The sequence below is a fragment of the Cololabis saira genome, chromosome 13 (assembly GCF_033807715.1).
Source record: "Cololabis saira isolate AMF1-May2022 chromosome 13, fColSai1.1, whole genome shotgun sequence".
Classification (NCBI taxonomy): Eukaryota; Metazoa; Chordata; class Actinopteri; order Beloniformes; family Belonidae; genus Cololabis; species Cololabis saira.
The window spans coordinates 35,394,974-35,421,475 of record NC_084599.1 but is presented as its reverse complement, the minus strand read 5'-3'; the positions used below and the strand labels follow the sequence as shown (position 1 = coordinate 35,421,475).

Below are 26,502 nucleotides of genomic sequence, written 5' to 3'. Positions count from 1 at the left end.
TCAGCCTGTGTGAATGACCTCTGACTCGCCCTGCACCCCGCCAGACTCAGCCTGGACAGCGAGAGTGACAGCAGCGAAGGCTCGCACCGCCCCAGTCGAGACCCTGCGCCGCCCCCACAGAAACACAGCTCCTCCAACAACAAAGTGAGTCCCGCAAACACTCACTCTCGCCTTGACATACGGACAGGGACATGAAGAGGTGGGAAGTAAACACCAGAGGTGTCAAGTAACAAAGTAAAAATACTTTGTTACCTTACTTAAGTAGAAATTTTGGTTATCTATACTTCACTGGAGTAATTATTTTTCAGACGACTTTTTACTCCTTACATTTTCACGCAATTATCTGTACTTTTTACTCCTTACATTTTAAAAACAGCCTCGTTACTCTATTTCATTTCGGCCTTTAAAATTAAACTATCCAGTTAAATTGCTCCATCCGGATAGAGTGAATTTGGTTGTGGTTGTTTCAGATGTTCTTGTCCAGTTTTGTTCTTACATCCGTTCCCTCAGATTCCTGCAACTAAACTTGGATGTACATTCCAATAAAGGTTAGGATAAATGATAACATGCCTCTGAAGTTTGACTGTTTGCACCATTACAATACTTATAGGCAACTAGTCATCATATCTCCTGCTCTCTGAAACACATGTTAATGCTCAATAGTACACATATATGGTTCTTTAATATATTTGCATTATACTAAGATGCATTCATTTTCAATGGCTTTTGTCCTTAATGGCTTTTCCCCCCTTACATTACTTTTACTTTTATACTTGAAGTAGTTTTGAAACCAGTACTTTTATACTTTTACTTGAGTAAAAAACTTGACATGATACTTCAACTTCTACAGGAGTATTTTTAAACTCTAGTATCTATACTTCTACCTGAGTAATGAATGTGAATACTTTTGACACCTCTGGTAAACACCAACATTTCCCCAAGTCCTGATTTCTTCCTGCATGATTCAGAGTCAGAGTTGACCTTTTTAATTTAACTGAAACTTGTTGGCATTTTAACTTTTTGAGGGTATTTTGAATGTTTCGTACTCGCAAAGCCACAAAAGTCAGCAGTAGTCTTGGGTTGTCATTTTTTTCCCTTAATGAATAAAAGTTTTTCTTATGCTGTAACATATTTCGACACATCAGGCTTGCAAGAGGATTCCTTAATTTTAAGATCTAGTTTATTAAGATGAACACAGTTTCTTCCCAGTGTGAAATATCCTGAAGCCCGGCTTCAATTGTACTAGATAGAAACACCAAACATGAGTGAACGTCTCTTGCTCTTGTCTTTTCTGCGTGAAACACACTCGGGTTGCTGTCAAATGCAGTTATTGTTATTTCTCTAGTTGATTTAACATGTTGTCAGTGACAGAGTCAGATACTCTTATTGGCTGTTCAGCTCAGATTTAGATTTCAGACGACTTTATTAATCCCTTTGGGAGGTTCCCTCTTGGAAATTGATATCTCCATCTGACTCACTCAACACTGTCATATACAAATAAAACACTCCAAAAAGCGAACACTCAGATAAAAGATAAAAAGATAGAGAAGAAATAAATGTTATGAAAATAATAGCACAGCCAGGAAGTAGCTGGAAGGAAGTTGCACGCAATTTGCTCTCATTTGTCGTCTATGTGTCCTTTTGAAACAAACGACCTTTTTTAAAAGAACATGTGGAGCGAAGAAACTGAAAATCATGTGATAACTATGATTTATAAGAGAGCAGCTCTGTGTGGCTTTAGCGAAAACCAAAGTAAACAGCTCCTCCTGCTCTGGAGAGCCGTGCGTCTCACCAGCAGTTAGATATAGTTTCTTATGGGGTTTTATTTATCTCTAAAACAACTACTGCTGTGTTTAAAAAAACAAACACACACACACACTGCACAGGAATATAGTCTTGTGGTCTTGCATCACTTCTTCGACATTAATCTTTCTTTTTTTTTTTTTCCCCCTTCCTTTCCTTTTTCCTTCTCCTCTGATCTCTGCATGGCAGGTCGTCAGAAAGAGTCCAGACTCCTCTTTTCGCTCGGAGAAGGTGATGAAGAAGGGATACGACAAGGTAGGAAGGGTAAATCAAACTTTTTATCCTTAACTCTCACACACTTGCTGCCTTCCGGGAATGTTCGGTGAGCGACTTAATGAATCCAAGATGCAGAAACGACCAGTGAATTGATGAACTATGAACTTTCTTTTTTTTTTTGTCACAATAGAGATAAAGAGGAAGTTTCCCAAACTGATTTTAACCTTCAATGTTTATATAAAAAACATCTGGTTTGGGAGCCGAGTGGCTCAACTTGGTCGAGTCCTTCCCTGCCCAGTTTTCTGTCTCTTAATCATTAAAAAGAACAAATCTTCTGACTGTAGAAAAGGTTAAAACCCTACCGTGACTAAGAAAGTCACAAAAGTTTTCAAAATGTCTCCAGCTGTTCCCGTCGGAGCGAAGTCGTAGTTTCAGCACAATGAGAATCAGGCCGGCTTAATATTACTGACCCATATTTGTGAAAATAAATGTCGTATAAGTGGATTGAGGTTGCTCAAATTCTTTATCCAGTCAGGGATTTGCAGCATCTTTACATCTTTAAAGTGTTGATCTGAGTCAGAGATTCCAGCTACGATGGAAAACCAAAAGAAAATAAAACAGCTATTCTGTTTACATGTGGTTGCATCAGGCTCCAGCTTGTTTGTGCACAAGGTTGTGATTGTTCGTATGTTTTCTTTTGGTGGATATGTTCAGTCTCAGTGTATTTTGTTTATGATGGACATGACATCAGGTGCAGACCTGGGCTGACGCTGCAGCGGTTTTTGTGGCGGCTGTGGCGTAGAAATATTCTGGGGTTTTTTATTCCCGTTACATGGATGATTAGCGTGAAGCTCAGATGAAAAGTTTATTAATCAATTAGTCTAGTCAAGTGTAGGGATGGGCGGTATAGACTAAAAAATGTATCACGATAATTTCTGGCATTTATCCTGATAACGATAAAAAAAAGTACCAATAAAACGTCATCAATCGTAATTTTTCTTTCTTTCTTTCTTTCTTTCTTTCTTTCTTTCTTTCTTTCTTTCTTTCTTTCTTTCTTTCTTTCTTTCTTTCTTTCTTTCTTTCTTTCTTTCTTTCTTTCTTTCTTTCTTTCTTTCTTTCTTTCTTTCTTTCTTTCTTTCTTTCAGGCTTCTTTCTTTCTTTCTTTCTTTCAGGCTTCTTTCTTTCTTTCTTTCAGGCTTCTTTCTTTCAGGCTTCTTTCTTTCTTTCTTTCTTTTAGGCTCCTATCTTTCTTTCTTTCTTTCTTTTAGGCTCCTATCTTTCTTTCTTTTAGGCTCCTATCTTTCTTTCTTTCTTTCTTTCTTAATTTCTTTCTTTCTTTCTTTCTTTCAGGCTCTTTCTTTCTTTCTTTCTTTCTTTCTTTCTTTCTTTCTTTCTCTCTCTCTCGCTCATTTCCTTCCTTCCTTCCTTCCTTCCTTCCTTCCTTCCTTCCTTCCTTCCTTCCTTCCTTCCTTCCTTCCTTCCTTCCTTCCTTCCTTCCTTCCTTCCTTCCTTCCTTCCTTCCTTCCTTCACGTACGTTGTGTGTGGATTTAACACAGAACCATAAATCAGCTTTACACAAAAACGTCACCAACGGGAATTTATTGTTTTTACCGTGAGATGACAAATTATTACCGTGGGGAATTTTTTTGACGGTTTATCGTGAACGGTAAAATATCGCCCATCCCTAGTCAAGTGTTTCAGATGCATCACTGCACTTACTAGGCAACTTATTGCACGGATGCATCTGGTTGTGTAATGCCGTCGTGGTGTATTGGAAATGTTCTTTTACAGACCAGGGATGTAAATATCGTGACAGTTAGGAATCAAATTGTTTTTTTTTTTGGTGGCAGACTGGGTGTCGTACATTTTACAAGAGTAAAAAACAAATGATTCATGTGCAAAGTTTTATTTATTGTCAAAACAGGGTTGAAAAATATTCACTCAGAAATGTAAACACAGCCACACACGTTATTAGTTCAGTGGTGCTGATGGTTTGCGGATTGTCTTTTTGCTTGCCAACACCTCTTAGCTTGCTCTCGCTGATTGTGATGGAGTGCAGCGGGAGGCCTCTCCGTGCCAACAGGAGACATGTTTGTTTGACATCGCCCGCAGATTTGACGAACACACAGTTACAGCGGGAACGTTCCCGGGAGCTTCATGGAGATCTGGGACGGATTATCATTTACACAAGTCAGGAGCGTCTTAGTCATCTCTGAACGAGTTCAGACTCCAAGAGTTCAAATGTTGGTATATAAGTACTAGATAGATAGATAGATAGATAGATAGATAGATAGATAGATAGATAGATAGATAGATAGATAGATAGATAGATAGATAGATAGATAGATAGATAGATAGATAGATAGATTGATTGATCGCGAAGGTAGACTTGAAGTTCTCAAGACCACTTTTTTGTGGTTTTGGTCTTGTCTCGGTCTCTACTTGTCTAAGACTCAGATAATTGAGATGTCATTGCACACCAAAGGTGACAGAATCTGGTGATTCCTCTGGTTAATGTACAGTTTTGTAAACTATTTGTGTTTTGCATTTGATTTAATGTTTTGGTGCATCTGCATGTGTCTGGATTTAATTAGTTTTGTGTTTATAACGGCCTTGTTTGAATAAATATATGGCATCATTGGCCTGTGAATAATATTTGCAAATTGTTGTGATTGATTAAGCATTAGGTCCATTTCAGTGATGCTGATATACGGTGTAATCTGATTACTATAATGGTAAATAATGCAATTTCAAGTCGGTAATTGTATCTTTTAATATTTAAAATTCAGGTTTCATCTACAAATTAAGTCCAATTTAAATCAGTAACATTTACATTTACATTTACTTTTCTGAGGTGGAGGGGGGTGTTGGAGCTGGTTATTCTGTTAGAGGACTTTGGGACTAGTTAGTAGTCGTGTAAAGCCTTAAAAGCACTGGACTCAATCTTCCAATAGTGTAGAAATAGCGGTAGTGCAGTCGCCACACATATCTGATCTGATGGATGAAAACATTTATAGTGAGTTCAACATCATCATCCACTTCTCTGTGTTATTGTGCTGCAGTTGAAAACAAGCTCATATGGAAACTAGCTGAACCAGGATGGTGCTGATGTTCTACAACTCACACAAGATGATGAAATAACTAGTTGTTTTGTTTTTTTTGCCTCGGTCTTGAGCTGAACTAGTCTTGGTCTTGTCTTGGTCTTGATACTCTCTGGTCTTGGTCTTGGTGTGGCGATGAGATGAATGACCTTAACTGAGAGGTCAGTGGTCCAGATGGTTAGGAAGAGCTAAGGAGTAAGTTCACGTGTCTGAAGACTAAGCTGCTAAAATGTTAAAATGCATGGCTGCATTGAGAGACCACACTCCAACAGAGAAAGTTAAACTTTACAACTCCGTCGTTCAAGCTTGATTGAAGTTTGCATTTTGACCACATGGAAAAAAGAAGATAAAAAAAAATAATAAGCCCTCTTCTGGAAGAACGTTTTAAGACCAAATGAGACATAATCAGCTCTTTTGGCCACAAGGATTTGAGGTGTGTTTGGAGGAGTAATGAGGCATTTAATCCCGAGAAACGCTGTACCGACTATAAATCACTGTACGAGTGAAAGATGGGGTTAACGAGAACGGGCAACCTCTGAATTTTCCAGCATAATCTGAAACCATTATTGTATAAAGTTGGACACAGTTTGGTTTTTCCAACCGTACAAAAACACAGACGACATCAGAATTGATTGTGTAATCACTGAAGCAGGTTAACATCAACCCCCCCATCAAAAAGGGGAGTCGGTGCCAGGAAGCTGACAAATGTAATTGTACCAATCCTACAAGAGTGATCAAATATCTGCCGAGTGTCTGATCAAGGTGCAACTAAAATAAACCGCGTTTACAGTAACGCTAACTTTGTCGAGACGTCTGTATGTCGATTTCAAAAAGCCCACAGTGGGAGCCGTCTGCTAAATAGTTTGCTTTTGTTTGTGTTTTCTACAATCGTCCTGCACCAGTTCAAACAAACCATCCGAAGCTCGATTACGATCCGATATAAAATTCACGTTCATTTAATAAACTGTAAAAGTGGAGGAGGTTGTAGCAGAACTCAGGCTGCTGCTTCTAGCTTTCTATCTTGGGACCAACATCTGTTTACGCTTACTATCTTTATTATTTATTGACATCTGTGGAGAGATTTCATATATACAGTATACAGGATGTTATCCTTTAACTTTATTCATCAGCCATTAAGCATTAATCTGCACTAAATTAGCTCCATATGGCGGATTTGTGAGCAAAGCATTTTTAATGAATGTATCATTATAATTGTGCATCACTAAAGCTTTTTCTCAGCTCACCCCTTAATTACACGCATGCTGCTGGCTAAACAGACAGTCGGGTTAAATGCATATTTTCATTAGAGGGTGTAGTATTAACATGCCGAGGTACAAGCAGCGTCTTTTCTTCCTGCCGTTCTTGCTGCTGCTATTTGTGCTGCTTAAAGAAATTAATATTTCCATTGCAGTTAAATTGTTCTTAATGCTAAAAATAATAGCCAGCAATCATAACTGGATTAGGGAACCAAAGGAATTTCTTCAAGTATTTTTAGAGTTGGCTCTCTGTCGTTTTTAATTTCTTCCACTTTAAAGTGACTCCTTCGCAGGAGCGCCTGGAGATAATATTTTTATGTCCTAAGCGGGCGCCATATAGGTCTGCTGTGACTCGAAGGACGCTCCTCACGTTCGATAGACTGCTGAAAAATTCATGCTAGGGTTTCTGAGTGGCGCCGGACCACAGAGATGTTTCGGGGAAAAGCGAATAGTCAAATGTGTCAGCAGTTTTTTCATAAACGAGATCCTGCACTTAACAAACGAGGAAAAGATCATGGGTACCAAAGGTAGTCCAGCTGGGATCCCAATGATTCACGCCAAAGCGGGAAATCTAAACCATGGAACTAAAATCCCCTGAAAGCCTCACTTATGGCGCTTTTACACTAGTATCTACTCAGCCCGACTCGACTCACCTTGCCCTCGTTTCTTTTCAATACCCAGATGAGAAGTAGGAGGTTGGAGAGAAGCTGCTGTGACGTATTTGATTGTGTGATCTAAACGAGGAAGACAACACTAAAGATGTAGAACCTGGAGGAGATGATAGATGTGCTGCTGGGTCTGTGACTTGTGTTCGATATCAAGTTAAAAAATGAGAGTGAGAGAAGCTTCAAGCGGCAACGCTTTTTTTGTTTGTCTGGGCACTGCTGAAAAGTCAGCTGGAGCCGCGAGCAGCTATGAAGTGACAGAGCTCCTGGTAGATCTGGTCGTTCCTTATCGCCCGTCTGGATCCCTTTTTTTTTTGTATAGATATCTTTATTGAGGGCAATAAAAAATGAAAAAAATAAGATTTACAATAACAATATAATTATCAATATTCCACCCCCCCCCCCCCCCCCCCTTTTTTTTTTTTTTTACTTTTCATAACATTAATTAAACCAAAATAAATAAATAATAATAATAAGAGAAAAAAAAATAAGAAAAATAAACAACAACCCACCCCTCTCCCCTTCCCTCCCTCAGATGGTCAATAGATTACATCATTCAAGATCATATAATTTCTTTTCACATATGTCTATCAATACTGCAACTAGGGCTGTTCGATTAATCGATTTTAAATCGTAATCGCGATTATGTAATTAGAACGATGTTAAAACATGAAAATCGTAAAATCGATTTTTCACTTTTTTTTAACATTTTTTTTTTTTTTTTACCTTGTCTAGACACATATTAATGATTGATACCATATTAATGATTGATGGAAATACCTCTCAATACCTGCGACAAGTGCCCCATTACACACCTCTACCTCCTTCATGGGTTGCATTATTATTTAGCATGCAAAGACCCAGTTTAGTTTAATTAGAAAATGTCTTGTTTTATTTAATTGGAAATATAACTTACTGTATGTTTGCAAGTGCTGATTTGCTGATTTTTTTTTTTTTTCCAGAGATAAAACTTTATATTTTATTATATTTTTTTAAACTTTTTTTCAACTTATTTTACAGAGTTTTGCACTTTATTCATTCATTTTTGGTTTAATAAGAGCAAAGTTTGCACTTAAAGCCCAATGGGGCAAATGTTCAATAAAAAAAACGCATATTTGAAATCATTTCTTTGCCTTTTGTCAATTCACAAAATAATCGTAATCGTAATCGAAAATCGGATTTTGAGAGAAAAAAATTGCGATTTTATTTTTGGGAAAAATCGAACAGCCCTAACTGCAACAAATTAATAATAAATAATCAAGTCCTGCGTAAATAAAATAAAAAAATGTATATAGTAGATGATTCAGATCATTAGTCCAATAAAGGCAAAAAATCCAAAAAACTACATCCCTTTTTAATTCTCTCGTCAGCCACCAGGTTTATGAACATCTGCACCTCAGAGTTGGATCATGAAACAGACTTTTGCTGCCATTGCCTGTCGGATAAAATGAACAAGAAGTCGCTCTTTCGCTGATTTCCGCCTCCTGACTCAGACGTCTGACTCCAACCCCCCGACCAATCAGTGGGGTGTAGTGTGATGACGTCAGATACAGCCCGATTCAGCCACTTAGAACCTCGGCAGAATAGATACAGAAAAAGTATCTACTCGGCACGCCTCCACCCCTAGTGGAAAAGCGCAAAACCAAAAACTGGAGTCGGGCTGAGGGTAAAAGCGCCATTATGCCCATTTTTCCACCAAACTGGTTCATGGGCTGGTGCTGGTTGACAAGAACCAGTTTGCTTTTCCACAGCTCAAGGTTCTTTGTCAGTGGAAAAGGATTCCGGTTCCAAACGGTTCCAAGCACTGGCCCTGGAACCGGTTTGGTGGAAAATGGGTATGAGCGTCCACCGTGCTGTCGATCCTCTCCCTAACGCTTCTTTGTCACTCCTGCAGGCCTATACAGAGGAACTGGTGGATCTCCACCGAAGACTGATGGCACTAAGGGAGCGTAACGTCCTGCAGCAGGTACATTTTTATTCTTTTGTCCCGTTGATAGCCGTCGTTTTGGCACATGAGGGTAATCCCGGCAGTATTCCATCACCGTAACCCAAACTAGAGAGACCGTTGTGATTCAGTGAAACCCAACACCGATATGAACTCATCCTCCTCCTTTTGTTGCCAGATCGTCAACCTGATCGAGGAGACGGGCCACTTCAACGTAACCAACACCACCTTTGACTTTGACCTATTTTCACTGGACGAGTCCACCGTCCGCAAACTACAGAGCTACCTGGAGGCCACAGCCACGTGACAGCAAGCGGGAGCCGGGGTGTGGACGTTGGCGGCAGAGGTAGCCTCTCCACTGCGTCTGTTCTCCAAGGACGAGACGAGCAGCTACGTCTGTCGCGGCCAGACTGAAGCATCGAACAATTACCACACAAACAGAAACACACAGACGCAAGCACACAACACCAACTGCACATAACGCTGGTGAGAAAACTGGAAGAGGAGGAGGAGGAGGAGGAGGTGTAGGAAGGAGTATAGCTATCCATCTACTATTAGGATTTTCACTACCCATCTCCTTTCTTGACTGTGCATAGCTGTGGAATTCACCCCCACCACCCACCCCAGCCCTCCTCACCCCCCCTGCATTCATATCGCTCCCGCCTTTGCAAACCTAATACTTCCCCTCCTCCTCCTCCTCCTCTTCCTCCCCCTTGCGTATGCACACTCCTTACTTGGCAGAACACTCCACTTCCCTACCCCCCTCTTTGTCAGCTGGAGCTCATTTCTCTCTCAACCAACATGCTCTCGAGTCGTGCGTGTGAGTCGTCTGTGCGTGCGTCTGTGCGTGTGTGCGTGTGTGTGTGTGAGAGTGTGTGTGTGTGCGAACACTGCTTAGGTTTAAGAGAAGATGTTGTCTTTGTGGTTACTGACTTCTCTTTGTTTGTGGAGCTCGAGCACAAACAGCCGGTTCTGTTCCTTCCTCAAACACACGCCGACAGAATACATGTCTCGGTTGCACTTTACTCTTCCTCCCCCTTATCCAACGTTAAAAGGGTAACGCACACACACACACACATATACACACAAAAAACATTCAGTCACCGGCTTATAACACACTTCAGATTAGTCGTAGGAAGATCTGTACGTCCTGCAGAAGCTAAACAGCATCTTTTGAGATTGTAAAGTCCGCCAGAGGATGAAAAACACTTTTATGGATCGTGTCATCGGTCGTACGTTCAGACACGTGACCAGATTTACTTTCTCTCGTTTCCTTTCGCTCCTCTTTATGTGCGATGGTGGTAGTTCATGCCAGAGAAAGAAAAAGGACTCTTGTTCCCAATTTTATTTGAAAATACTGCAGGTTCATTTTTAAGTCAAAGCTACAAATAACCCGTACTGTGCTGCAAAAAACAATTTCATTATCTTTCAATAAACAAAAACTGCAGCTTTCCGGAGGTTATTTTCTAAAACACGGCGGTACACGGACAGCAAACTCCTCTTGTGGCCGCGGTAGTGTGAGCTTGTATTTTAAACATCCAATTCCCTTTAAAGTGCAGAGTATTAAACATGAAACAAGTCTCTTTTAGAAAAGGGCACATGTGAGAAAGTAACGGTGTGTTATAAGCCGGTTTTAAATGTTTTATGTGCTTGTAAATGCTTTTAAAAAAAGAAAAAAAAACTGGGGGGGGGGGGATTAAGTGAAGTAGCACCCTAAACCACACATTTCCCTCCAAACTCCGGTTACTGCACACTGAGGCTTCGCCGAGGCCTCCGTCGTCTGAACATCTGAAAACATATGTTCTGTTGAGTTTCCCCTCTGCTTCCTCGCACTGAAAGCTGAGCCTTGACCTCCCGCCAACAGCTCCCCTTTCCCTTCCCACGAAAGGTCCCTCCACCCTCCCCTACCCCCCCCTTTATTCCCTCATATTGGCGTGCATGAAAGGGCTCGACTGCTCGCGGCCAGAGCAGTGGAGGATCACTCCCGAATTGCCTTCTAGGTGGTGGGTAAGGTCGGATGGGAAAGGAATTTTAAAAAGCCGTGAAAAAGTAGCCATACTTGTTTCCCAGAATCCAAAAATAAGAGAAAAATTAGGGGCCACGCTTTTTCTTTTACCAATTTTTTTTTAATTCTCTCTCTTTTTTTTTTTTTTTTTACATTTTATTTTTCTACAAGTGCATTTTGTGTATTTATTCCCAGATTGCGGTTAAGAAAACCTGTGAGCTATGAATGTATATCGCTTTTACTTTTTTACAGCTAGCAACAGCCCCACTCTAGTGCCTTTTTCTGAGACTCGCAGTGTGAGGGGGGGGCTGTGCTCTGGTAGTCATGTCCACTCAGATTGAAGACAACCCCCCCGCAATACACCCTTTTGGGGAAACAAGTGTTAATTGGGATGCCTGAATATCCAGTATTGTCTTAATGGCCTCCATCCCTACGTCTCCTTTTGTCGGCTTTTGTCCTGGTATCAATAATGTCTCTGTCAATCAAACCTGCATAGATGGCAATTTTTCATTGATGGTGATCATGTTTTTCATGTTTTTTGCTCTCTGAGATTAGGTTTAGTGTTTAAAGAGGAAGCATCAGATGACTGTGGTAGTTTCTCACTTTTTAATTAGCTGTAGTAAGAGCTGTGTCAGCTGTGTTTTTATTTTTTTGTTGTTTTTTTTTTTTTTTTTTAGCTGTGTGTTTTGTTGAATGGTGGTTTTGAAAAGGGTCCGGGGCTCCCTCTTAAAGCTGTTTGAAGCATTTGAACTAACAGTGGGGGGTGTTTTCATACCAAAAAGGCCAGGCCCTTAACACTGCAAATGATAATGGACAAGTAGGTACAAAAGAAAGCAAAGAAAAACCTGTTTTTTTTTTTGTTTTGTTTCCTCTTTACAAGTTGAAAAGGTGTTCCACAGGGGCCTGAATCAAGAATTCAGACTGTTGGTTTCTATTTGGAGTGACAGTCTCACAAATCTGGCTCGCTTTAACCAATCATCCCACCAGTAAGCATATGATGCTTCGCTGAGTTGGATGAAAATATTTCAAGTAATTTGTAGCAGAAACAGTTATCTTTTTTTTTTTTTCTTTTAAATATTGCATGCCTTTGTTAGAGATGATGGTAAATTGAATCCTGAACGGTGCTGAATGTCCTCTGTGGTGGACAGCTCTTCAGACATATCTTTGACTTCTTTGCACTTCCCTGTCATTTATCTGATGACGTTTATACTGATGCTTGTAAGCCAAGTTTGAAAGAAAGTGATCTAATCGTTGCTCAGTCTCTCCGGCCAACTCAAATGCAATTCAGTCGGGCAGTTTTTGTGTAAGCAAACGCACGAATTGCACCGAAAACAACATAACCTGCCGGGTAACCGGTCTGTTTGGGATATCAAGAAGGGGGGGGGGATTAAAGGGTCTGCAGTGCCGGTTTGTGGTTCTGAGTTAATTCTGCTGCAGTTATCCTCCCATTTTTACACTGAATTACAAAGGAAACTGGATGTAGTTATCAGAACTGAAACATATAAACAGCTGCATTTAATTGCACTGAAATACTCAGATTTTTTGCAACATATTTTATTTGCATTAATGTTTCCATACTGCAGCTAAGAGAAATACTTAGAACTAGGCCAAAACACTTTTTTTTTCCCGATCAAAGTGACAATCATGCATATATAACGTAACATTAATCAAGAATAATCCACCCACGGACTAATTAGCTGCTAGTTAATTATGTAGAGAGCTTTCTCCACTGCCAAGTTTTTTGAAAGAATTAACACTTAGATCTCAGGCACTTACCACTTTGATCAACAATTACTGAAAGCCATGATTAGGTTAGTTGTGCCAGAGTTAACTGGTGTTGCAGTCGTGGTTCTGACTCAGATTTGAACAATTTAACTGCAGTTTCCAAGATGTCCACATATATAATTGTGTATTTGCCAGCCATTTAGATGCTTCTTTTTTTTTTTTCCACGGTCATGGAGTAACGAGCAATAATTGTTTCTTTTGTCAAAAATATACTGTATACAAATTTATTCTTTAGCTTTTTGCAACCAAAACTGTGTCATCTTTCCACGTAGATGAACGTAAAAAAAAAAGATCAACTTTCTTTCCCTTTTTGATCAGGAAGTCTTTGTACAGTTTTAATACCTTCTCTTCAGCGCTAGCACACGTTTAGTGTTTGATTATTGTATTAATTGACTGCTGTTGTGTATTTTTATGCTCTTTTTGATACTTACTGTATATTGCCTACTTGTTTTTATGTTTTAACTAATTTGTGTTTTGCTGCTGCACTGACAACATTTCTTTTACCAGAATCATCAGATCTATCAGGTGTTGACAACACTACTCTCGATCAGTTTTGCGTCTTTTGCGTCACATGTGTGGTGGGAGTCAGATTTGTGAGACCAGCCTCAAGCTTTTCTGAAAGTCTCCACATGTGGAGGTTAAGTTGCCTTTTTTGATTCAGGCCCTTTGTGATTTTCTTTTCCTTTTTTTTTTGTTTGGGTCACTTTTAGCTTCACATACACAAATACGAACACACACTGGGCCACTAATGGGGCCGGTCCGTCAGCGAGCTGTCCCCTCCCTCGCCTCCTAATCTTCCTGCTGACGATGTTTCTACTCTGACGCTTCAATAGCTTTAATCCTTCTGCCGTCTCTTTCTGTTGCCTGTCTGCCTGAGCAACACGTTCACACTCCTTTACTGCAAACACCATCGGAGTATTTGGAGGGGGGGGGGGGACAATAACAACAACTGAAAGGTAAACTTGAGTCCAGACCGCCTTAAGTTCCCTGGAGCAGCCTCCCTCCTGCCCTCCCACCCCCTCCCCTCCTCCCCCGCCGCCACCTTCACCTCTTCAAGGTGCGCCTCTGTCAACTCCAGGCCGCGATAATCCCGAGTGAACTTTGTGCGAGTTTTGACTGCGAGTGTGTTCGTCAGCGATACATAGGAAAGCATTGATGAAGAACAACTTTCCTTTCTGTCCTCTTCTCCGTGCGACCGATGTGGGAACGTTTTTAAGTCGTAGTTCATGAACTGTGACCCTTGACCAGGCACTCTCTTTCAGCCCCTTGTGGCGGCAGCGGCGGCGGCGGCAAGGGGGGGTCACGTGGGAGAAGCCCTACTGTCTACCCACAGTCAATGTTTTATTTATGGACCTCTGCACTTTTGGCTGTGATGACTTCAGTACTTAAGTAGTTACCTAAACTGTATTTTTAAGGATTTTATACAATATTTACATGCAATACAATATGAATTGAGTTTTTTGTTTTGTTTTTTTTTTATTTGCCAATCTTTTTTTTTTTTTTTTGTTATTTAATTGTGTTTATTTCGGCATGTGTTGTCAATATTTACACACAAACATGCCATTTGAATCTGTTTTTAGGCATGAAATGTTTTTATGGGGTATGTTTTCCCCGTATATTTTTTTTTTCTTCTTTTTTTTTTTTTTTGTGCGTCATGATTCTGTTGACAGCTGAACACCAACAAGCAGGTGTAGGAAAATCTGAGCTGGATGAGTTAAACTGTTGTTACCCTCTGCTTTGAGTACAAATAACTGGACCAGAAGGGAAGACGTGAGGGGTGTATTTGGTTTCAGGAACTGGAGGGGTGGTGGGGGGGGGGAAACAAAACAAAAACTAAAAAAAACAACAAAATAATCAAAAGGAGAAAAAAAAAAAAAAAAAGGTTTGTTTCCTGTGTCTGGTTTTGATTTTTGTACGCATTCATAGTAGTCTGTAACCAAACAAATAGTCATCGTCACTCGATTATATTTTTATTAGGGATAACTTGAACCTGAAGAAACACATCATAGGAGACAGAGTTGTAAAGTGAGGGGAGCATTCTGGGCTTTCCGCTAGGAAACTGATATGTGCCTACAGTTTAAACACTTCTAAACAAATCAGAAAATGTTTGATGACTTACCTGTTCCTCCCAAGGTGCATTGCTGCAAGAACTATGAAGATGAGGGTGTGTTGCATGGTGCCTTGATTATTTTAACAGTAACGGCAAAGTTATGCTACTATTCTTACTCACGTGGACTCTTGACCGGCTCCTTCCTCAGCTGGAGCTGAAGATCATGGGTACTGTAGTGTTTTTTTCAGTCGTGCACTGTACAAAAAACACACCCACAGAGGTGGTGACAAAACCTCAGATTTGTATTGTTGACATTGTAGACGGACGGGAGGATAATTTAATAAAGAAAAGGAAAAAAAAACAAACTACCAGCAGCCCCTTCACTTTCTAACTCTGAGCAGGGCTGGGGCAGTGGAGCGTTTCCACCGAGACTATATTAAATATATGTGTGTAATACAACAACGGTAGATCATCTACTGTGTGGATCTTCAGCAGATGAAGAAATGGAAAACAAATGTACGGAGTCGGGGGGGTGGGGGGGTCGGTTGGTCGGTTGGAGGGACGATATGCAGACTGAGACGTTCCTTTGTCGGCTGTGTCATAATGTGTCTGTGACAAAGGGACAGGGTTGCCTGTATTTATAATTTTTATTTTTTTTTTTTCCATTTATTTCTGAGCAGGGGTAGGAATAAACAAAAAGAGAGGGGGAGGTTGGATTCAAGATGTGGTCAAAGCAACAACGAGCAGAACAAATGAACTGGATGGCAGAAGAACAATTTGGTATTTTCAAAAAAAGACAAAAAAAACACAAAAAAAAAACTTGGCATTGCGATGCCACCATGTGGCCATATGATGCAAGTTGTTAACAAGGACAAAACGTGTTATTTTAATGTTATTTTTTATTTTGAAATCATATTATTAATAAAGTCATTAAGTACTGTTGTCCCTGTGTGTCCGCTCATTCACCCCGGCGTGACCCAGCGCTGGCCGAGGTCACGGAGAGTTCACGCTGCCGTCCAGCCGAGTCTGCGGGGTCAAGAGGACAAGGAGACCGGACCGGCGATGTCTCCACGGGGCGGGGAGTCTTTTAGGGAGGACTGATCGATAATCTGAATTCATCAGTGCCCAAACTTAACAGAGCCTTTCAGTGGAAACACTTTGACACGTCACTTTAGGAAAGGACTAGTAAATACAATGAAAGCGTCCTAAATGACATCTCAGATTCAGGCGTCTGTTGATGCCGGTGTTCTGCCAATTTCTGCTGCTTTGCCAAAAAATGCTACCTAATGGTTTTCTACCAAAGTAGAGCTACAATTTTACTGTGTTTTACTCCCTAGCCCACTTCCTTTTCCCCCAAGTGGTCCTTGACTCTTGCCAGGCCTTCATTGTAAATAAGAATGTTCTTAATGACCTGCCTGGTTAAATAAAGGCCAATGACCGATTGAATATGAAATAAAGCCATACAATTGTTTTTTTCCCTCTCTTTATCATATAATGTTCACAAAGTGTAATGCAATTCATGTCATGGGTAGTGTATTTTGAAGGATCAAATACTCAACATCCCATATTATCAATTTTACATCGTGCAAGAAATGATGGGGCAATCAAACTTTGAAAATCGAACCTCAAAGTAGCATTTCTCGGCAGGGAGCAGAAATTGGCAGAACACCGGTTCACCAGACAGATGTTGGGCCTGCAGCTTAAACGCATCTGCTATAAATATGAGAAGCTGCACAAACACAAAGTAATGGATTACTGTCTTTAAATTCAAAGTAAAAAAATAATCCATGAGTAAGACATAATAGTTATGTAATTGACATTTCAAAGTTTATTGTCAGAATAACTGATGGGAAAACATCCATGTACCTATTATCCTTAGCCGTAGGAATGAAGACTTGTAAAGCTGTCGACTACAGGACTGTCTCAGAAAATTTGAATATTGTGATAAAGTTCTTTACTTTCTGTAATGCAATTAAAAAACAAAAATGTCATACATTCTGGATTCATTACAAATCAACTGAAATATTGCAAGCCTTTTATTATTTTAATATTGCTGATTATGGCTTACAGTTTAAGATTAAGATTCCCAGAATATTCAAATTTTTTGAGATAGGATATTTGAGTTTTCTTAAGCTGTAAGCCATGATCAGCTATATTAAAATAAGAAAAGGCTTGCAATAATTCAGTTGATTTGTAATGAATCCAGAATGTATGACGTTTTTGTTTTTGTAATTGCATTACAGAAAATCACAATATTCAAATTTTCTACTCCTGTATCTCCTTTAATGACATCTGCTTGTATCAGCCAATAGGAAGTAAAACAAAGGTTACAAGCATCAGTTAGTCTGAGCTATGACAACTCAGCTTGACAGGCCCATTCAGTTTTGTTTCTACAGACTAAGACATTTAGGATAGTATTTAACACTCATCATGGTCCTCGACAAACTATTGATTCATTTTAGTCCTCCGCTGGTGTTTTTATGTCCAGGGTCATGCAAAGCCGGTTTGTCCATGCTTGCAGCGCACGTCAGACTGAAGATCCGTGAGTGGCTTTGGAGACTGTGATTTTAGGTTTGAACTGTGTGTTGAAGGTGCAGACACAGTGAAGATAGCTCGTTTCCTACTTTTGTGAATTCAATGCTTTTAAAAATGCCTGTTGATCCAATGAGAGTTTGGGAATATCCCGTGAAACCAGAAAGGGGGACTTTGGTTGGTTGTGATTCTGATCATGAGGCCTGAACTTCTTGCGAGAATCGTCTTTTCCGAGTCAGTGAAGAGGAGAAATCTCCGTCCGATGCTGGAGCTGGGACAACATTCTTCACACCACTAGGAAGCAACAGGAAGCTTTTGTTTCAGTAATTAGGGCCCGAGCACTGAAGGTGCGAGGACCCTATTGTATTTGTGGTGTTTATTATTATTATTATTCAGAGAAATGAAGCCTTTTTGGAGGCCTTAACATGCTCGAAAAGTCACCAAATTTTGCACACGCTTCAGGAGTTCGACGAGCCCCATAATATGGTTTGACCTGCAGCAATGACCTTTATGTGTCTATTGTATCAGACAAAGCTCTACGAAAAAGTCTCTTGGACCCATGGTCTAAGTTACACAGGAAGTCCGGCATTTTGAACAGAAAATGTAATTTTTCATGAATTCTGGTCATTTCCAGGCCTCGTATTTTAACGAACTCCTAGAGATTTTATCGGATTGGCTCACAACTTGGTTTCTACAATCTAGACACATGGCCGACGCTAAATTGCAAAGCTTTTAAGTTTTTACCAGAGGGCTTGACTGTAGTGATCCGGCGAAGTTTGAGGTCATTTTTAAGGCTCGCCATCAAACATCAATTGGCTGTAATTCAGCAATACATTATTTGATGCGGTTGAAAACGTATGTGCATGATTGTAGACTGAGCCTGAAGACATCTCTGGTGGAATATTCAGGATCGGTTGTAGCGTCACCTGTTGGCGCCAGGAATTGTAACTTTTAGCGTAAGTGTGTTTCCCACCTCGAGTGCATGTGCAAGTGACGTCACCACGGAAGTGACTCCTTCACCTTAATTGGTGCAAATTAGCCCCGCCCCTTCATCTGATTGGTCCATATCTGAAAGTTCCTACTTTCTGCCATAACTTGAATGGTTTGATATAGAGAGTCGTGGGTGGTTTCATCCGCTAAATGTCCAGGCCTGAAGAATCTACATGCAAGTCATACAAGCTTCCACTGCAGCCTGAACGTGCACAAGGGTGCGAGGGCCCGTTCATCGCTGCTTGCAGCTTTAATTGTTCTTGGTTTTCTGATCCTTGTGGCACCCTCAAGGTCAGTAGCTCGGCTAAGCGTGGGTTACGTATACATGCCGAAATTGGAAAATTCGTTGCTTGTAATTGAATATGGATCGATGTGGTCAATAAATTTACATTTGTTTAGATATTGAGCCTGATCGCCATGGAGTTTCTTCTTCGGTTGTTTGTCCTCCAAGATGGCCGCGAAGCAGCTAAACATTTCATGACGTCATAGTTGGTATGTAGCGGCATAGACATATATACATATATATGTATATATGTCTATGTGTAGCGGTACTATTACTACTATTATGTTTTCAAGTCTGGTAAAAAGGCGATATTGCTGCCATATTGGTAAAAAAACAAACAAAAAACTATTAGTGTCGGCTCCAAATCGTATAAAATATGCCTTATTTGATCTGTTGCTGTATAAATATATATCTGGGCTACACAAGGTTAACTCGGGTCTTAGAGAAAGTAAATAAAAAGAAACCCACACCGCCACCTGGTGTTTGGTTGTGTAACTGCAGGGTGACTGTCTCAGAAAATTAGAATATTGTGATTTTCTGTAATGCAATTACAAAAACAAAAATGTCATACATTCTGGATTCATTACAAATCAACTGAAATATTGCAAGCCTTTCATTATTTTAATATTGCTGATCATGGCTTACAGTTTAAGAAAATTAATATATCCTATCTTAAAAAATTGAATATTCTGGGAATCTTAATCTTAAACTGTAAGCCATAATCAGCAATATTAAAATAAAAGGCTTGCAATATTTCAGTTGATTTGCAATGAATCCATAATGTATGACATTTTTGTTTTTTTAATTGCATTATAGAAAATAAAGAACTTTATCACAATATTCTAATTTTCTGAGACAGTCCTGTATGTTTAGTTATGGTAAAAATAAGTTAAAATAGATTTTCGACAGCAAAATAATTTCTTTCTTTAACTTCTGTATTTAATCCAGGATCTATTTTAAAGTCTAATTTTTAAGACTTTAAAGTAAGTTCACCACACATGATTGTAATAAACTTTTATTCCAGTTATGGTCACTCAGATGTTCACATTTCTGTCATCATAAACAGGTGTTCTTCACTTTTATTTGTAGGACCCGTCTCCATCTGTAAACCCTGACTTCATTCAACAGCTCTTCAGGTTCAGGTAAATCCAGTTTTCACTTTGGGTTCGCGTGAGAACTTACAAAAGTATTTTTCTGCAAACTTTATCAACACCACGGTTTGTAGAATAAAAGGTGCAGTAACTTAACCACCAATCAATACCACATATCAAACTTGAACATGTCCCTCAAAGTCCATTTAATTGATTCTACCAGCTGGAAGGAAGCTGCAGGAACCGAAGAAACTCATCCACCCAGATAGTCTGAATCACCGTCATTTCCTTTAACTGCGTAAATAAATTGGTCTTGTTTACCCTAAACTTCAGCTACTTCAAGAGAACAATAACCAGCAAGCTTAACTTGTACTGCGACTCTGTCAGAGTGCTACACTTACTTATAATACAACTGCATGTACAAGATGAGCTGTTCAGAGTGCAATAATAACTTATTTTAGGAGTTTACATCCTGCTTACGCAGAAATGCAGTCAAGGCGGCTGAAGACAGTCCGTTACGAAACCTTGAACATTCCCATTATGTATACATTTTGGCAACAAAACCACAAGGTATATGCGTCTGATATGTTCCAAACTAAGAATCGATCAAACCTCATGTACATTTCATTCACTCGGCGTCCACTCCCAGGTACAAAAAAATAAAGGATGTGTGACATTTGAGTGTTGCCAGAATGGCTGGAAAATAAAATAAAGCCAAGTAAATAATTATGAAAGCAAAACATATTTACAGTATTCCACAAAATTACAACATTAAATGAGTCTGCACAGATGATCAGAACACACACGAAGACTTTTAAAGATACAAAAGCAATAGATATGGCTTCATGTTTTGTATTTTGAGATAGCTTTAACGTTCAGATGTAGAATGCGTCGACTTTTCTTTGAACACATGTACAAAATGACAGCTAAGTTCGTTTTTATCCGAACTAAAAAACAAGACGTGAGAAACACCCGACGTTTGCAAACGCCGCAAAACAGTTCATCTGAAATGTTTCTTCTTTTTTTTGGTGGAAAAAACATAAAACTTTGGCAAACCAAAAAATAAATAAATAAATCCTAAATTATTCTTCAGCTTCTTTTTTCTTTTGGTTTGGATCCTGTTTTTTCTTTTTTACTTCAAGCATAAATGTTATTTTTCTTTTTCCTGTTGCTGATACTTCATATTATCGTTTCAGAGGTAAAAATAAATAGCTGAATTCAGCTAGTTGCATTTTTTTAAAACTCATAAAGCTATTTTACAAATGGCTTCCTCACAAATGTAAACAGACAAAAAAACGAGGCAAACATTAATAAACGGGAGCAAAATGACACGAGGGAGATGGTTGACACGTCCAGAAACTTCTACTTGGGAGGGAGCTGGTTGTCTGGGGTCGTCGGAGTCGGCAGGTCCTTGTAAAAGTTTTCTATCTGCTCCTTGTACATCTTCAGCACCACCGGCCGTTTCAGCTTCAACGTTGGACCTGTGGGACGACAAAGATGGTCAAACTTCTGCTGCAGCGGAAAAAATTACTCAAATATCCTCGAAAAACAAACAAGTTGATGCAAAATAGTTTAAAATGGCTACAGTCGTCACGGTGACTAAAAATAAATGTAAAAAATACACATCTAAAACTCAAGCTAAGGTTTTTTTACTTCACATTTACTGTATATCGACAAAAAAATCCAAGAATCAAGAGTGCTTACTATTTAAAAAAGGCATGCATCTCTTACGACGGAGTATTAGGGCCAAACTAAGACAAAAAAAAAGGAAATTACGAGAATAAAGTCGTAATATTTTGAGAATAAAGTCGTAATATTATGAGAATGAAGTCGTAATATTAAATATATTATAAATATATAAGTATAACTTCACAAGATGCTCAATATTCCTATTTCCATTCCATTTTTACACAGGGAGAAGAGTTCTCATAAATTATATTCTCATAATGTTACGACTTTATCGACTTTATTCTCGTAATGTTACGACTTTATTCTCGCAATGTTACGACTTTATTCTCGCAATGTTACGACTTCATTCTCGTAATATTACAACTTTATTCTCGTAATATTACGACTTTAATCTCGTAATATTACGACTTTATTCTCATAATATAACGACTTTATTCTCATAATACGACTTTATTCTATTACGACTTTATTTTCGCAACATTATGAGTTTATTCTCGTAATTTTACGACTTTATTCTCATTATATAACGACTTTATTCTCGCAATTTCCAATTTTTTTTTCTCTTAGTTTGGCCCTAATACTCCGTCGTAATCTCTAAATGTTTTGTAGGTTTAAAAACGGCAGAAGTCCGTGTTTACACTCACCCAACTCTCCTCCGCCGACGGAGAAGTCCCGGTCCAGAACGACCCACTTCTGAATGCGCTGTGCGTTGGATGTCGCCTTCTCGTTCACCCGGTTGATTCCCTCCTGGATGGCGGCGTGGACGGCGCGGTCTCGGCCTCCTGCGATCTCCGAGACATGCGAGGCGTTGCTGCCCATCTTTCTGCAAAGCTCCACGGCTTCGGGTGTCAGGTCGTCCTCGGGGTCGCCCGTCTCTGCGTTCACTTGGCTCTGCCGGGGGGAAAACAGGGAACCTTTATTCTGCATCCTGCCACATCTGAACTCTACCGTCTGTAGATTCAAGAATCAGTACCATGCTCCATTTGTATGGAAGCAAATCTGTACCATAATTCAAATTAAAATGGATTAGAAAAAAATATTTTTCATTTTTGGAATAAAGCTGTTTTTTTCAGACGGAATATGCAATAGGATTCTACAGAACTAATGTACTGGTATGCCAATTTTTCACATAACTAAAGTTATTGGATATTTTTATATGGGGATCGCAATTTGTCTATGGTCCCTAAATTAGCCTCATACAGCCAGTTCCATATTGACATCAACGTCTTTTGTGCAGTTTAGTCTCCTTTTGATGACAATGGGCTTAAAACTTGTTGTTTATGTTGCAGTGGTTGGACAGAGGCAACATTCATGCGTTTACATCTCTTTATTTAGGAATTACTGGCCACAAAGGTGAGAATCTGCAAATATCTATCCTACTTTACCGGACCTGCACAACTCACGTAATGGACAACAGTCAGACTGGGGACTGAGAAGAGCGATCAAAACGTCACTCTCCTGCATCACTTGGGATTAACAACTCAATTTGAATTATGTTACACTTTTTGCGGGAGGAGCATGAAAACGAAGAAGCAATGTCACAGAATGAGCAATGGTGAAGAAGAAAATGAAAATGCAGTTTGGATAAGTTCATATTAATTTTATTTATGAGTCAAAAGATGAGGCTTTATTCCGATCCACTTGTTTTTGTCCGTTTTATATCCCGGAACTAGGAAGCCGAACGGCCTCCCAGCCAACACTGGAACTCCAGTCTTACCTTGTATTTGCACTTATGCCAGGTCATCATTTGTAGATTTAAATAATTAAGATCATATAAACTTGTCTCTGCATCTGCAAGTTAAATACCAAAAGTATTCTCTGCAGTATGATATTAAATGAAGACTGGGTATAAATCAAACAGTCCTTAAGCTTAATTACAACAAATCAACGTTCTTGGGAATGCGACAAACTTAAAAAACAAATAAATAAATGATGAATGTGACAGCGATTGAGGATAGAACCGGCAGACCATGAAATACACACCGGCACCGAAGACATAGCGCTGCCTTTTATTTACCTCCGTACATTACACACACGAGTACTACACGACCACATGCATGCCAAGAAATGGAGGATTTCAGGTGACATTTACTTAAAACAAACTGTACAACTAAAGTGTACAACTTAGAAAAACCGAGGCACTCAATTTTTCTATCTTCTTGAGTGCCTCGGTTTTTCTAAATTGTTTTTCAATCTTTTTGATCCCCATGCCGAAGAGCACCTGAAGTATTCTTTTTTTGTTTCTCACACCCAGCAGCACTCCGTGCATTTGTAGTTAGACTTATAAAGTGTACAACTGTATGTTTGAGCATAAGGAATGTTAAGATGGACAAGCACACCAAGTGTAGTTCTTAAAACAGGAAATAACTGGACGTTCCACCGGTCAGAAGTGAAGAAACCTTTCAGAGTAAAAGGTGAAAAGTTTAAGAAACGTAAAAGAAAATGAAAAATAATTTTTGCTAATCCATTTGAATTATGGTACAGAATTGCTTCCATACTATACTTCCATACCTATTCTTTCTTTTAATTCTTTGGCATCCTTGGAAGATTAATTCAATCTGATTTAACTTAATTACAGAGAAGTATGATATTGCTAACCATGTCTCATTTTTTTTAGGGTTCCTCTTATGTCAGTTTATTTTAATTTTTATTTATTTATCTTTTTATTTTTTTTATTTTTATTTTTTAACTTTTTTTGTTGCTGCTGTTTTGCGTGTCCTGTATTTTAGTTTATTACTTTATTTTTCCTATTATTATTGTCTTCAGTCAGAGTTTGATTGGTAATCGGTACTTACTTTGGGACCTGTTTATAATTACGTATTTTGGAGTGTGTGTGTTTTGGGGTGTTTGTTATGTTAAGTTTTGTGTCCTTATTTATTTTATTTATTTACGGTATTTTTTTGTATTTTATTTAGTTATTTATTTATTTATTTATTTTTTTTTGAGTGTGTATGGTAAAATATAAAACGGGGTATTCTGTCGAACCCTTTAAAAGAAATGTTTATTGTGTAATATAATTTACATGGATTACCCAATAAAGAAACATGTTAAAAAAAAAAGAATTGCTTCCATACATTTGAACTGCAGCCTGCAAACATGGTGATGTAGTTCCGTTAAGCGCCGCCAGGTGGCAGAATCGGACATTAAACCAGCACTGGCACTTCCTTTTTACTGCGTTTTCATTTGAGTCAAAACATACCTCATGCACTAGCTATTCAAGAGATTAAAAAGATAAAGAGTGGCTGTTTACAAGCCTAAGAACCTGTAGCACCATCTGTCAGAGATGGTGTTACATCTGCATTCCTGATCCTCAATCACACTTACGTCCTGCGTTATCTACGCAGTTACAGACTGACTGCCGTGAGACACTGATGAAAAGAAATAAATAAGACACTTTACCTTAATTGTGAGCAACATGGATAGAAACTTTCTCTTGTCTCCGATCAGCATGGCGTTGCTGATCAGTGGCACGGCATCCTTCACTGAATCCTCGATGGGGACTGGGGGGATGTTCTCGCCTCCGGCTGTGATGATCAGCTCTGCACACCAGAACAATTAAAACGCAAGGAAATTATAAATAATTGCAAGCCAAAAAAACAAGTGTATTGGGATTAAGGGACAGCTGACAATATATTAAACGTGGATGCTCCAAAGTAGGGCTGGGCGATATGGACCAAAAGTCATATCTCGATATTTTTTAGCTGAATGGCGATACTCGAAAAATATCGATATTTTTTCTGTGACATAATTGGGTTTTCCCCCAAAGCATTATAGCATAGCATCTCTGTTAGCTTCATTTTTTTCTGAGGCAAACCCTTAAAAAAACAGTCAGTTTTAATACAAAGCCTCGTGCCAAATGTCACACAGGTTCCTTTATTAACAGAGGTCTGCACAATATCGAAATGTATAAAACAAATGAAATAAAAATAAACTGCCTGCATATATAGAATAAAAATGCTTCTTGAATAAAATAAAACAAATATCCCTTTCCTGCATAACAATTAAATTAAAATGCACTGTGCAATTAATACAATGTAGACAGTAACAGGCAGACTTTTCCACTGAGGTTGACAGTTGTGCAAAATAACAAAACATTTGTGCAAATCTCAAATAAAACATTCAAGTCAATTTGTCACAAAATAAGCTCTATCAAAATCATAAAAAAAAAAAGCTATATCGATATAAACGATATTGTCTCGTACCATATCGCGTTTGAAAATATATCGATATATATTAAAATCTCGATTTATCGCCCAGCCCTACTCCAAAGGCAGAAAGTGTCTCTGGTAGACGAGGCCTTTTAATACCTTTAATTCGTCCGGTGATGAAGAGGAACTTGTTGTTGTCGTGCTTTCCCAGGTCGCCTGAGTGCAGCCAACCCTCTCCATCCAGAGCCTCCTCCGTCTTGTCGGGCATGTCCAGGTAACCCATGAACACGTGGCGGCCCCAGAAGCAGATCTCACCGTTTCCCTCCTCGTCTGGATTGTGCAGCTTTGTTTTGCATCCTGGGATTTCTTTACCACAACTGGAAGACGACAAGAAACACTTCAATAACTCACAAGCAGGCACAACCTAAGGGGCTATGGCATTTTTGAGCAGAAATGGCCAAGAACAAAAAAAATGTCAAGGTGTATCAGCGTCGATGGGGTGAAACTATGGAACCGCCTGGATGAGGAACTAAAAAAAAGTAGCTCAATTTACAAATTTAAAAATAATTATAAATCTAAAATAATAGATAAATATAGAACACTAATATAAATTATCTTCATATTAAACTGTCTAAATTATGCAACTTTCCTCCTGCAGCTGTCCTCAATCGTGAGTAATCACATTTATTTTCTTCTCTTCTTTGTTCATTTTCTTTGTTTTGTTCGTTCGTTTCGTTTTATTAATATCTTTTTGTTTCTGAAGTCTGCCTTTTGTTGAAAAGGATAGGCAAAATAAGCCATGAGGCTTCGGCCTACACCTTTTTGGTCAAAAAAAAAAAAAAAAAAAGGAAATGTGTACATATATATAATATACCGTATATATTTATACCTGTGTGTATACATTTACAGTGTGCATATGCAAACATCTTAAAATGTAAATGA

The 26,502-nt window shown here is 39.0% G+C and overlaps 1 protein-coding gene, 1 non-coding gene and 1 pseudogene across 3 annotated transcripts in view; 1 reads left to right on the top strand and 2 right to left on the bottom strand.

Annotated features, from left to right (window-relative positions):
• Positions 1 to 9,681, top strand: part of LOC133457883 (protein ENL-like) — a 30,815-nt pseudogene extending 21,134 nt beyond the window's left edge.
• Positions 9,682 to 19,631: 9,950 nt separating this feature from the next.
• The window catches only part of acsbg2 (acyl-CoA synthetase bubblegum family member 2), a 35,949-nt gene continuing 29,078 nt past the window's right edge, over positions 19,632 to 26,502 (bottom strand). For both annotated transcript variants that reach the window (XM_061738777.1, XM_061738776.1), the window contains exons 12-15: positions 25,720 to 25,937; positions 24,812 to 24,951; positions 22,057 to 22,303; positions 19,632 to 21,204 (exon numbers count right to left, since the gene is read on the bottom strand). In XM_061738777.1, coding sequence (XP_061594761.1) covers positions 21,086 to 21,204; positions 22,057 to 22,303; positions 24,812 to 24,951; positions 25,720 to 25,937 — 724 coding nt within the window. In that variant the 3' untranslated portion in view covers positions 19,632 to 21,085. The remainder of the gene's footprint in view (positions 21,205 to 22,056; positions 22,304 to 24,811; positions 24,952 to 25,719; positions 25,938 to 26,502) is intronic.
• LOC133458861 (small nucleolar RNA SNORA57) lies at positions 23,347 to 23,486 on the bottom strand. The gene has a single exon (XR_009783978.1). It is a non-coding gene; the product is annotated as a small nucleolar RNA SNORA57 (small nucleolar RNA).